At 41.4% G+C, this 12,497-nt stretch overlaps 2 protein-coding genes across 4 annotated transcripts; both read left to right on the top strand.

Annotated features, from left to right (window-relative positions):
• The first annotated feature begins 265 nt into the window (after positions 1 to 265).
• Positions 266 to 5,133, top strand: LOC101359368 (gamma-crystallin B). Of its 2 annotated transcripts, none has more exons than XM_004378285.1 (3): positions 266 to 274; positions 869 to 1,111; positions 4,793 to 5,133. In XM_004378285.1, the coding sequence occupies exons 1-3, from the start codon at positions 266 to 268 to the stop codon at positions 5,066 to 5,068; spliced, it is 528 nt and encodes a 175-aa protein (XP_004378342.1). In that variant the 3' UTR covers positions 5,069 to 5,133. The 2 variants fall into 2 exon arrangements, with proteins under 2 accessions (XP_004378342.1, XP_012411518.1); XM_012556064.1 differs by having other exon boundaries at positions 869 to 1,117; positions 4,793 to 5,068.
• A 4,118-nt stretch (positions 5,134 to 9,251) lies between these two features.
• On the top strand, positions 9,252 to 12,129 carry LOC101359105 (gamma-crystallin C). 2 transcript variants are annotated; one of them, XM_004378284.1, is made up of 3 exons: positions 9,252 to 9,260; positions 9,885 to 10,127; positions 11,789 to 12,129. In XM_004378284.1, exons 1-3 carry the CDS (start codon positions 9,252 to 9,254, stop codon positions 12,059 to 12,061), a joined length of 525 nt encoding a protein of 174 aa, XP_004378341.1. In that variant the 3' UTR covers positions 12,062 to 12,129. The 2 variants fall into 2 exon arrangements, with proteins under 2 accessions (XP_004378341.1, XP_012411520.1); XM_012556066.1 differs by having other exon boundaries at positions 11,786 to 12,061.
• The last annotated feature ends 368 nt before the right edge of the window (positions 12,130 to 12,497 follow it).

Genomic DNA, 12,497 nt, shown 5'->3' with positions numbered 1-12,497 from the left:
AAGAATCCAAATAAAAGCAACATTAAAGACTCATCAGAATAGCCCATACAAAACAGAATTAGAATGTACTAGAGAATAAGGGCAAAATCAACAGTTATTTCCATTGAATTCAGCAAGTAAAAGGGATCCATAAAATCCCCTTACTCACCAGGCGGGCCCCCTTTTGTGTTGTTCTTGCCAACGCAGCAGCCGTCCGGCTATATAGAGCCGCTGCTGCTGCCGCCGGCCAGTCACACTGCACTGGCATCGTCTCTGTCAACCAGCCATGGGAAAGGTGAGCAGATCACAAGCTAGACAGAATGAAAGGGGGGAAAGAAAAAAACAGCTTCTATACAAGGTCTAAGGAGCCCTGGTGGTGCACTGTTTAAGAGCTCAGTTGCTAAGAGAAAAGTTCGGTGTTCCAAACCAACCAGCTGCTCCACAGGAGAAAGATGTAGCAGTCAGCTTCCATAAAGATTTACAGTCTTAGAAACCCTGTGGGGCAGTTCTACTCTGTCTTCTAGGGTTGCTATGAATCAGAATCGACTGTACGACAATGGGTTTTTTTTTGTTTATTTTTTAATACAAGGTCTAAGGAGCCCTGGAGGCTCAACAGTTAAGAGCTCAGCTACTAACCAAAAGGTCATCGATTTGAACCTACCCAGCAGCTTCTCCGGAGAAAGATCTGCTGATCTGCACCCTTAAGATTACTGTCTAGGAAACCCTAGGGGCAGTTCTACTCTGTCTTATAAGGTTGCTATAAGTGGAAATTGACTGTACAGCATACAACAACAATTGCTGGCAATTGCTGACTTCTGTTTTTCTTTCATTGTGTGCAAAAAGGTCTATTGAAATCAAGTGATAATTTGGGATTATCTTCCCTTTGCAGATCACCTTCTATGAGGACCGGGGCTTCCAGGGTCACTGCTATGAGTGCAGCAGCGACTGTCCCAACCTGCAGATCTACTTCAGCCGCTGCAACTCCATCCGGGTGGACAGCGGTTGCTGGATGCTCTATGAGCGTCCCAACTACCAGGGGCACCAGTACTTCCTGCGCCGGGGCGAGTACCCCAACTACCAGCAGTGGATGGGCCTTAACGACTCGATCCGCTCCTGCCACCTCATCCCCCAGGTGAGTGTGGCTTCGTTTTGGATCCCTTTGGGAATGAAAGTCATTTAAAAATATCATTCTTAAACTACATAGTCCAATTAGACAGCAGTAGAAAGTGGAAGTGACGTTAATGCATGCAGCCCAGCCTAGGTGGTGCCTCAGGTGTGAGCCTTTTTTCGTGAACTCTGTGGTATTGTCTTTTCATTATGTGTTCCCTAACTTTATATGTTAAATGTAATTAAAAAATTAAAAGACCAAAAGACTAATTAAGAAAAAGGAGAACATGGAAGAGACTGAAATTACCATCTTTTCAAGATGCAATTTCAAAGGATAGTTGGGATGGGTGCACAACATGGTGACCATAATTAATGTCACTGTACACGTAAAAGGCAAATGAAATGGCAAATATTTTGTTATATATATGTAACAAATGTAATTTTGTACATACAAAGAGATGTAATTTTCTCAAATGGTCATTTCAGGCCATTTCAACCTAGAAATCCAACACATCAAAATTTTAAATACAATCTGGGACTGTTTAAGTGATTAAAAATACTTTCGCTTATTTCCCATTTGATTATTCTTCCTGGAGACTATGGGCTCCTATGTATGGTTTCTAGTTCTAATTTAGTGGTCAGTTCCTACTAGCTCACTTTGAGGTATAAACTAGAAGGAAGACTGTTTTAGTTATCAAATGCTGCTATAACAGAAATACCACAAGTGGGTGACCTTAACAAACAGACATTTATTTTCTCACTGTTTAAGAGGCTGGAAGTCCAAATTTAGGGTGCCAACTCTAGGGGAAGGGTTTCTCTGTCTGTCAGTTCTCGGGGAAGGTCCTTGACTCTTCTCAGCTTCTGCTCCTCAGTTTCTTGATCTTCATGTGGCCTGGCTGGCATCTATGTTCCCCCATCACTGCTTGCTTGCCTGGTTGCTTGCTTAGTCTGCAAAAGAGATTGACTTAAGACATAGCCTATACTAATACTTCCTCATTAGCATAACAAAGAAAACTCATTCCCAAATGGGATTATAACCACAGGTATAAACAAACAAACAAAAAAAACCCATTGCTATAGAGTCAATTCTGACTCACAGGGACCCTATAGGACAAAACAGAACTGTCCCATAGGGTTTCCAACGCTGTAATCTTTACAGAAGTAGACTGCCACATCTTTCTCCTGCAGAGCAGCTTGGTGGGTTTGAACCACTGACCTTCCAGTTAGCAGCCAAGTGCTTTAACCACGTGTCACCAGATCTACAATACATATTTTGGGGGAACCAAACTGAATCCATATAAAGGCCACGATCCAAAACTGAACTTTGAGGTACAATATTTTCTGGGGAGTGACTGCAGAGTTCTTAGAAGAAAAGAATGTGGGAGGTATGTGTCATTAAAACAGAGTTTAATGAAGAGGATTCTTGCCGCTGGGGGAAAATTAATAAATTGGGGGTAGGAGTCCAGTAAGCAAGCTCAAGAGTCAGGTTGCAATTTGAACTGAAATTGAGGTGATGAAAATAGACATAAAGACAGGCACCATCTTATTTTTATAAGAGCTGAATAATCTGCGTCCCATGTTGTTAGGTGACGCTAAGCTGGTTCCGACTCATAGGGACCCTATGTACAACAAAACAAAATATGCCCAGACTTGCTCCATCCTCACAATTGTTGGTATGTTTGACCCCATTGTTTCAGCCACTGTATCAGTCCATCTCATTGAGGGTCTTCCTCTTTTTCACTGATCCTCTACTTTACCAAGCACGATGTCCTTCTCGAGAGACTAGTCTCTCCTGATAACTGTCCAAAGTACATGATATAAAGTTTTGCCATCCTTGCTTCTAAGGAGCATTCTGGCTGTACTTCTTCCAAGACAGAACTGTTCGTTCTTCTGATAGTCTGCTGCATTTTTGTTCATATAGTCCATGGTATATCCAATATTCTTCCCCAATACCATAATTCAAATGCCTCAATTCTTCTACGGTCGTCCTTATTCATTGTCTTGCTTTCACACACATATGAGGCAATTGAATATACCATGGATTGGGTCAGGGGCAACTTAGTCCTCAAGGTGACATCTTTGCTTTTTAACACTTTAAAGAAGTCTTTTGCAGCTGGACTATATGAACAAAAATGCAGCATCAGGACTGGAGGAAGACTCATTAACACCTATAATATGCAGAGGACACAACCTTGCTTACTGAAAGTGAAGAGGACTTTGAAGCGCTTATTGATGAAAAGCAAAGACTACAGCCTTCAGTATGGATTACACCTTAACATAAAGAAAACAAAAATCCTCACAACTGGACCAATAAGCAACATCATGATAAACAGAGAAAATGTTGAAGTTGTCAAGGATTTTATTTTACTCGGATCCACAATCAACATCCATGGAAGCAGCATGTCCCATAGTGTCCATGAAAATCCTCACAGTAGTCTTACAGAAAATAACTCAATTTTGATCCCTGTTATGGATTGAATTTTGTCACCCCAAAATGTGCGTCAACTTGGCTAGAGTATGATTGCCGATGTTGTGTGATTGTCCACCATTTTGTCATCTGATGTGATTCTCCTATGTGTTGTAAATCCTACCTCTATGATGACAGTGAGGTAGGATTAGAGGTAGTTATGTTAATGAGGCAGAACTCAATCTACAAGATTAGGTTGTATCTTGAGGCAATCTCTTTTGGGATATAAAAGACAGAAGCAAGCAGAGAGACAGGGAGACCTCATGCCACCAAGGATGAAGAACCAGGAGGGAAGCACATCCTTTAGACCCAGAGTCCCTTTGCTGAGAAGTTCCTAGACCAGGGGAAGAAGATTGATGACGAGGACCTTCCCCCAGAGCCAACAGAGAGAGAAAGCATTACCCTGAATCCAGACTTCGAGCCTCCTAGACTGTGAGAGAATGAATTTCTCTTTGTTAAAACCGTCCACATGTGGTATTTCTGTTATAGCAGTACTAGATAACCGAGACAATTCCTTTTTTAAATATTTATATGATTTTATTTATTTTGTTGTTTTTGAGAATATACATAGCAAACCTACACCAATTCAACAGTTTCTACATGTACCATTTAGTGACAATGATTACATTCTTCCAGTTGTATAAACACTCTCACTTCCTTTTCTGAGTTTTTCATCACCATTAACATAAGTTCTCTACCTCCTGAAGTTCTTATGTAATGTTTTGAGTTGCTGCTGTTAATTTGATTCCATAAAGATAGTTTTCAAAAGAGCATAATGCTCAAGGCAGACGTTTGTACTTGATAAGCTAAATTATTGTTTGGTTTTAAGGAGACTTCAGGGGATGTTTTTGCTTTAAGGTTTTAAGATTATCTCCTGAACAAAGGTAATATAGCTGATGATAATTTTCCAATGACTCTCACTTTTCTCCTTTCAAAAGGACTTTCTCTAATAGACACTAAAGAGATGTCATAAATTTTATTTAAGCAAATCTTAATTCACAAGGACCAGAGGTTTGTGGTTAGGAGCTGAAGGACCCCTGAGGTCTGTTCTTAGCTTTGCCGTGAATCATTAGACTCACTAAGATGGGTGATCAGGGGAGGACAATCTCCTTAAGTCTGCAACATGGTTGTTTCAGAAGCAAACCTGGGCTTAAGAGAACTTCTGGCCAGGAGTGGGCAGGGAGGTAATCTCTCTCTATTTTTGTTCATTGACTTCTTCTTTCTTGTCTGCCACCTCAGCACTCCGGCACTTACAGAATGAAGATATACGAGAGAGAGGAATTCAGAGGACAAATGACAGAAGTCACAGATGACTGTCTCTCTCTTCAGGACCGCTTCCACCTCAATGAAATCCACTCCCTCAACGTGCTGGAGGGCTGCTGGGTCCTCTATGAGCTGCCCAGCTACCGGGGGCGGCAGTACCTGCTGAGGCCGGGGGAGTACAGGAGATATCTTGACTGGGGGGCCATGAATGCCAAAGTTGGTTCTTTTAGACGAGCCATGGATATTTACTGAAATGTTTAAATTCTCCATTTTTCTCCTTTAGAATCTATTAAAACATTGAGCTTGTGTTTCTGGCACTAATAGAGTCCTGTCTTTCTTGCAATCTATTAAGCATTCAAAAGCAATCATGGCATTTGGTCAAACACAAGAACATGTGTTTTCAAGATGAAAAGCAAACTCTTATGAAAAATATTATTTCCAGTACTCTTTTAACAGCTGAAGTATGTAGGCTCAAAGAAATGTTCCATTCAATTGGGCTAGATTCATTTGTAATTAGACCTTTACAGACATATTTGTAACTACAATGTTGAATTAGTGCTTATTGAAACACCTCAACTTGTCCCTCCAGGTTATCACCATCAGATATCTTCCCTATATAGTCCAAATCTTCACTGATGAGGAAAGCTGTTCTCATTATTTGCACTTTTACCTTACCTCCATAAACAAACAAATAAATAAACTGGTGCATTCTCACCTCTTCCACTCTGTATCCTTCTCAAAGCCACCACCCTTTTTCTCCCAATTCGATTTCCGATATCCCATTCTTCCATGATATTTACAGTCCAAATATAAATTCACTGTCTTTCTGCTCTATATGCTTGAAGAAGAATTTCAGGATATTCACCAAAACTACATGCACACGGGGAAACTCAACCTCACATCATTTTAATAGGAAGTAATGTATTATCACTATATGTAGAGAATATACTAGGTGGAAAATAAAGAACTGAAGTTTTCCTGAGAAGTTTGTTTGACTGTATGTTTGTTATATTTATTTTTGAAAATTAAAGTAGCTACTAACATATTACAATATCATAAGGAAATTAAAAATAGGTGCGTGAGGACATTGGATTGGAGGAAAAGAGTAGGAGAGATGAGATGAAGCTAGGAACAAAGTTTGAGAGAGAGTATTAGCCCTGCCTATGCCCTGAATTCAGACTTCCAGCCTCCAGAACTGGGAGAAAATAAATTTCTGTTCTTTAAAGCCACTACTTTGTGGTATTTTGTTATGGCAGCACTAGGAATCTAAGACTCTGGATCTCTTTAATCAAGTCTTTCTTCTTGAGAATTAGTTGCTTCCCCTCCTGAGGTACAAGAGGATGGTGCCTCTCCTCTAATCCCTACAGAAAGTCAACAGTGGCGAGTGGTCTGGGGAGGAGATTATGCCCAAACTAATCCCTAATTCTATCCCTTACTCCTTCCCTTCCTCCTCTCCATAGAATGAACACTGGGACCTCAAAGAAAGAAGAGGGTCTGAGGTAAAGATACCATCCAGGCCTGGAATGGGAGGAGGGATGCCCTACAGGATCTCACTACCCCCTAGAGTTGGTGCTGGAAAGGGTTAAGGATTTAGGGTATACTTTGATTGGGTAAATATAAAAAAGGCAGGGGTTCACTCTAGAATGTGTGTTGTCAGAAAACAGGGGTTATTTTATGATTGAGTATCTCTTAAATCTTATCTATAGGAAGGAGGGACTAGAACAAGGATAAAGTTGTGATTGATAAAGAAGTAGCAGTTGATCAGTTTGGCCAAGAGAGGGATGTTTGGTATTTTGTGGGTGACCTACTGACTTTGTTTTTTTCTATGCTTAAACAAAATTATGAAGTGGCCTTATTTTGTCTCATTTCATCATGTTGTTGTTGTTGTTAGGTGCTGTCGAGTTGGTTTCGACTCATAACAACCCTAAGTACAACAGAAAGAAACCCTTCCTGGTCCTGCGCCATCCTTACAATCATTGCTATGTTTGAGCCCATTGTTGTAGCCACTATGTCAATCTATCTCGTCAAGGGACTGCCTCTTTTCACTGACACTTTACTTCACGTTGAAGACTAAGGTGCGCCTGACCCAAGCCATGGTGTTTTCAATCACCTCATATGCATGCAAAGGCTGGACGATGAATAAGACCAAAGAATTGACGTCTTTGAATTTTGGTGTTGACAAAGAATATTGAATATACCATGGACTGCCAAAAGAACGAACAAATCTGCCTTGGAAGAAGTACTAACCAAATGCTCGTTAAAAGCAAGGATGGTGAGACTATGTCTCACATACTTTGGACATGTTGTTAGAAGGGATCAGTCCCTGGAGAAGGACATCACGTTTGGTAAAGTAAAGGGTGAGAGAAAAAGAAGAAGACCCTTAACGAGATGGATTGACACAGTGGGTGCAACAATGGGCTCAAGCATAACAAAGATTGTGAGGATGGTGCAGGACCTGGCAGTGTTTCATTCTGTCGTACATAGGGTTGCTATGAGTCAGAACTGACCTGACAGCACCTAACAACAACAACAACTATTTTACCAAGCATGATGTCCTTCTCCAGGGATTGATCCCTCCCGATATCTTGTCCAAAGTATGTGAGACAAAGTCTTGCCATCCTTGATTCCAAGGAGAACTCTGGCTATACTTCTTCCAAGACAGACTTATTCATCCTTCTGGCAGTCCATGTTATGTTCAATATTCTTCGCCAACACCATAATTCAAAGACTTCAAATCTTCTTTGGTCTTCCTTGTTGATTGTCCAGCTCTCGCATGCATATGAGCAATTGAAAATATCATGGCTTGGGTCAGGTACACCTTAGTCCTCACAGCGACATCTTTGCATTTCCATACTTTATAGAGGTCTTTTGCAGCCGATTTGCCCATTGCAATTCGTCGTTTGATTTCTTGACTGCTGCTTCCATGGACATTGATTGTGCATTGTTTATTGTGGGTCTAAGTAAAACGAAATCCTTGACAACTTCAGTATTTTATCTGTTTTTCATGATGTTGCTTATTGGTCCAGTATGAGGATTTTTGTTTTCTTTATGGTGAGGTGTAATCCATACTGAAGGCTGTAGTCTTCATCATGGTCTCAGAGTAACATGGTTTGATGTTGGTATTCTGTGAGATTGCTTATATCTAATTAGGAGCCCTGGTGATGCAGTGGTTAAGAGCCAGGGCTGCTAACCAAAAGATTGGCAGTTTGAATCCACCAGCTGCTCCTTGGAAACCCTATGGGCAGTTCTACCCTCTCCTACAGAATCACTATGAGTCAAAATTGACTCGATGGCAATGCGTTTTGTTTTTAATTGGGAGAATAAATGGCCTAACTGTGAGTGCTAGTCCAACTTCCAAATGTTAGAGGCTGCTTTTTTTTTCTTTCTTTCTTTCTCATTCATTGCACTGTTTCCCATGAGATAAGTATCATGAAATAATTGAAGCTCTGAGAGGTTATGTGGCTTGCCAAGTTCATGCAGCTACTAAATGGTCATCCTGAGCCCAGGCAGCTTATGAAGCTTTACTGCCTCCCAAACCTCTGGGAAGAGGGAAACAACCTACAAAGCAATACACTGCTCAGGAACCTTGGTGGCACAGTGGTTAAGCACTCAGCTGCTAACTGAAAGGTCGGTTGTTCAAACCTAGTATCTTCTCCGTGGGATAAAGATGTGGCAGTCTGCTTCCATAAATATTTATAGCCTTGGAAACCCTACAGGGCAGTTCTACTTTGTCCTGTAGAGTCAGTATGATTCAAAATCAACTCAACTCAATGGATTAATGTGTGGTTCTTATCACAAATTGATCACTAGGTGCTGATTTCCAGTTAAATGAAGTGCACCCACCAAAGTGAAAGTTAATAGCTATTAAAGCATTGGGTCAAGGCAGTAAGGCCTAGCAAAGGTCAGAAGCTAGATTTCTCCTGCCCTGGAGTGGTAAATCGTGTAAAGAAAGAAATTTTAAGATAGAGTGGTCTCTATCATCAAAAAAATTAGTTAGCACTTGCCGCATTCAACTTCACGGGCAGCTTCTCTGGAACTCTGGGGCACTTCTAAAATGACATAAATTTTCTCCAGAAAATGTACAGAGTATAATTGAATCATATATGTTGAGACATGAATTTCAGGTCAAAAGTTCAGCCTGATGTCCTGATAAATTTAGAGAACACTAAGAATCCAAATAAAAGCAACTCTAAAGACTCATCATAACAGCCCATACAGGACAGCATTAGAATGTACTAGAGAATAAAGGCAAAATCAACAGTTATTTCCACTGAATTCAGCAAGTAAAAGGGATCCATAAAATCCCCTTACTCACCAGGCGGGCCCCCTTTTGTGTTGTTCTTGCCAACGCAGCAGCCGTCCGGCTATATAGAACCGCTGCTGCTGCCGCCGCCGGCCGGTCACACTGCACTCACATCATCTCTGTCAACCAGCCATGGGAAAGGTGAGCAGAACACCAGTTAGACAGAAAGAAAGGAAAAAAACGAAAACAAACAACCAAAAAAGTGGCTTCTATACAATGTCTAGGGAGCCCTGGTTTTGCAGTGTTTAAGCACTTGTTGCTAACTGAAAAAAATCGGCATTTGGAACCCGCCAGTTGCCTCATGGGAGAAAGATGTGGCAGTCAGCTTCCATAAAGATTTACGGCCTTCAAAACCCTATGGGGCCTGCTCTACTCTGTTCTCTAGGGTCGCTATGAGTTAGAATCGACTAGACAACAATGGGTGTTTTTTTGTTTGTTTCTTTTTTTTTTTCTTTTTAATACAAGGTCTAAGGAGCCCTGGAGGCCCAATGGTTAAGAGCTTGGCTACTAACTGAAAAGGTCAGGGTTCGAACTCACCCAGCAGCTCCATGGGAGAAAGACCTGGCAATCTGCTCCCTTAAAGGTTACAGCCTAGGAAACCCTGGGGGCAGTTCTATTCTGTCCTGTAGGGTCCCTGTAAGTCAAAATCGAATCCATGGCACACAACAACAGTTGCTGGCAATTGCTGACTTCTGTTTTCTTTCATTGTGTGCAAGAAGGTCTACTGACTTCAAGTGATAATTTGGAATTATCTTTCCTTTGCAGATCACCTTTTATGAGGATCAGGGCTTTCAGGGTCTCTGCTATGAGTGCAGCAGTGACTGTCCTAACCTGCAGACCTTCTTTAGTCGCTGCAACTCCATCCGAGTGGACAGCGGTTGCTGGATGCTCTATGAGCGCCCCAACTACCAGGGGCAACAGTACTTCCTGCACCAGGGCGAGTACCCTGACTACCAGCAGTGGATGGGCCTTAGCGACTCCGTTCGCTCCTGCTGTCTGATCCCCTATGTGAGTTCTGCTTGGTTTCACTCATGGGGCCTGAGTATCCTCACTGTATTGACTGTGGTTAGAGTTAGGGGAGGTTGTCCTTTAAAAACAACAGAGGGTCAGGAGGGCTTTAGATACTTGCCGAAGCACAGATACATACATTCACAAAAACAGTGGAGAATCTAAGGAAGAATTCCCTTAAGGAAGAATCAGTTTTATTTTTAATTTTTGCTACCATTAGGACAATTGAAAGTTATCCATAACAAATGTAATGTTATAATGCTGTATAAAATAAAACTTGCAAGTGGGAAGTTAGTTGGGCAAAAAAAGGCAGTATTTCTAACAAATTAATTTTTTCTGTAGTAAAGAAATCTCTAATAAATGAATTAGATAGGGTCCACCGTGGACTGGGAAGAATTGAAAACTCTATTGCTAATATACCCGTTGCCGTTGAGTCGATTCCGATAGTCTACTCAAAGGTAGAGTCCAGCTTTAGGATTTTTCCTTTATTTGGAAAATCAGTTCAATTCTGATTCCAAGTGGCCATTTAAACCAATTTTCTACTAATGTATGTGATTTTTAAAATCTCATTTTTGTAACTAATTTATGCATAGATATAAATGTGGTACGTTTGTTTATTTTTAGGGAGATAACACTCATACTAAAAAATACTAATCAAATAAATTATTCACATTTCCCCCAAAATAGAGGTCTGAGTTAGCACAGGGAATTAGGAATCAAGATATTTGAGTTCTTGATGAATTTTAACCCAGAGTTTGAACCTCTTAAAAATTCCATTTCCTAAACAATTAATCCAAAGAACTAATGGACCACATGAACCACAGCCTTCACTAGCCTGAAACCAGAAGAACTAGAGGTGCCCAGCTACCACTACCAAAGGCTCTGATTGGGATCACAATAGAAGGTCCCGGACAGAGCTGGAGAAAAACGAAGAACAAAATTCAAATTCATATAAAAGATCAGACTTACTGGTCTGATTGAGATTGATGGAACCCCTAGATTACAGCCCTTAGGCACCTTTCAAGCCTGGAACAGAACCCACTACTGGAGATCCCCTTTCAGCCAAACAATAGACAGGCCTATAAAGTGAACAATAATACCCGGGAGGAGTGTGCTTCTCAGAACAATCAACAATACAAAATCAAAAGGGCAGAATAAAATGCAAAAAAAAAATTCTGTCTCCTAAATGAGAAATAGAATATGAGTATGCAAGTATTTGAGCCCTGGTGGCACAGTGGTTAAGAGTTCAGGCTGCTAACCAAAGGTTGGCAGTTCGAATCCACCAGCCACTCCTTGGAAACCCTATGGGGCAGCTCTACTCTGTCCCATAGGGTCACAGTGAACCAGAATCGACTTGACGGCAAAGGGTTTGGTTTTTGTTTTTTTTTTAGTAAGAAACAGATCCATCACTGAATTGTACGTGTAGAAATTGTTGAATTGGTGTATGTTCTGCTGTGAATATTCTCAACAACAACAAAAAGTAAAATAAATTATAAAAAGAAAGAAACAGATCCACACACAGCATTCACAGGAATCTCAGAGTCTCTATGTTCACATTGACAAGCCCATGCCCCAACCTATCAAGTTCATCTGTGGTTTCGGCGTGTAAATTCTGGAAGAGGCTCATTTGCTTCTCCTCTTTCTTTTTGTTGACCCAGCAGACAGCCTCCCACAGGATGCGGCTGTTCGAGAGAGACGACTACAAAGGTCTCATGATGGAGCTGCTCGAAGACTGCTCCTGCCTCCAGGACCGATTCCACCTCAGCGAGGTCCGCTCCCTCCATGTGCTGGAGGGCTGCTGGGTCCTCTATGAAATGCCCAACTACAGTGGGCGACAGTACCTGCTGAGGCCGCGAGAGTACAGGCGGTATCAGGACTGGGGGGCTGTGGATGCTAAGGCAGGCTCTTTGCAGAGGGTGGTGGATTTATACTAAAAATAGGTTAACACTACCATTTTCTCATTTTGGAATCTAATAAAGTATTTAGTCTGCATAGTTGGCAATTGTTGACTTCTGTTTTTCTTCTATTGTGTGCAAATTCACTCACCTGTAACTACTCCCCGTTAAAGGTTGAAGAGTGAATGGGGATGGGGGCTGTTCAAGAAGCAGAGTGAGTCTTACAAGGTTCAGAAGTGGGGTTGGGGGATTATATAGCCTATCTGAGAAAGAAAAAAGTGAGCCCTGGTGGTGCAGTGGTTAAGCACTCATCTGCTAACCGAAAGATCTGTGGTTCAAACCCACCAGCTTATCCATGAGAGAAAGATGTGGCAGTCTGCTTCCGTAAAGATTACAGCCTTGGAAACCCTATGGGGCAGTTCTACTCTGTCCTATAGAGTGGCTATGAGTCTGAATCGACTCAACGGTAATGAGC

Source organism: Trichechus manatus, unplaced genomic scaffold (assembly GCF_000243295.1).
Source record: "Trichechus manatus latirostris isolate Lorelei unplaced genomic scaffold, TriManLat1.0 scaffold00056, whole genome shotgun sequence".
NCBI lineage: Eukaryota > Metazoa > Chordata > Mammalia > Sirenia > Trichechidae > Trichechus > Trichechus manatus.
The sequence above is the reverse complement of the archived record's forward strand: the minus strand, read 5'-3'. Positions and strand labels throughout refer to the sequence as shown.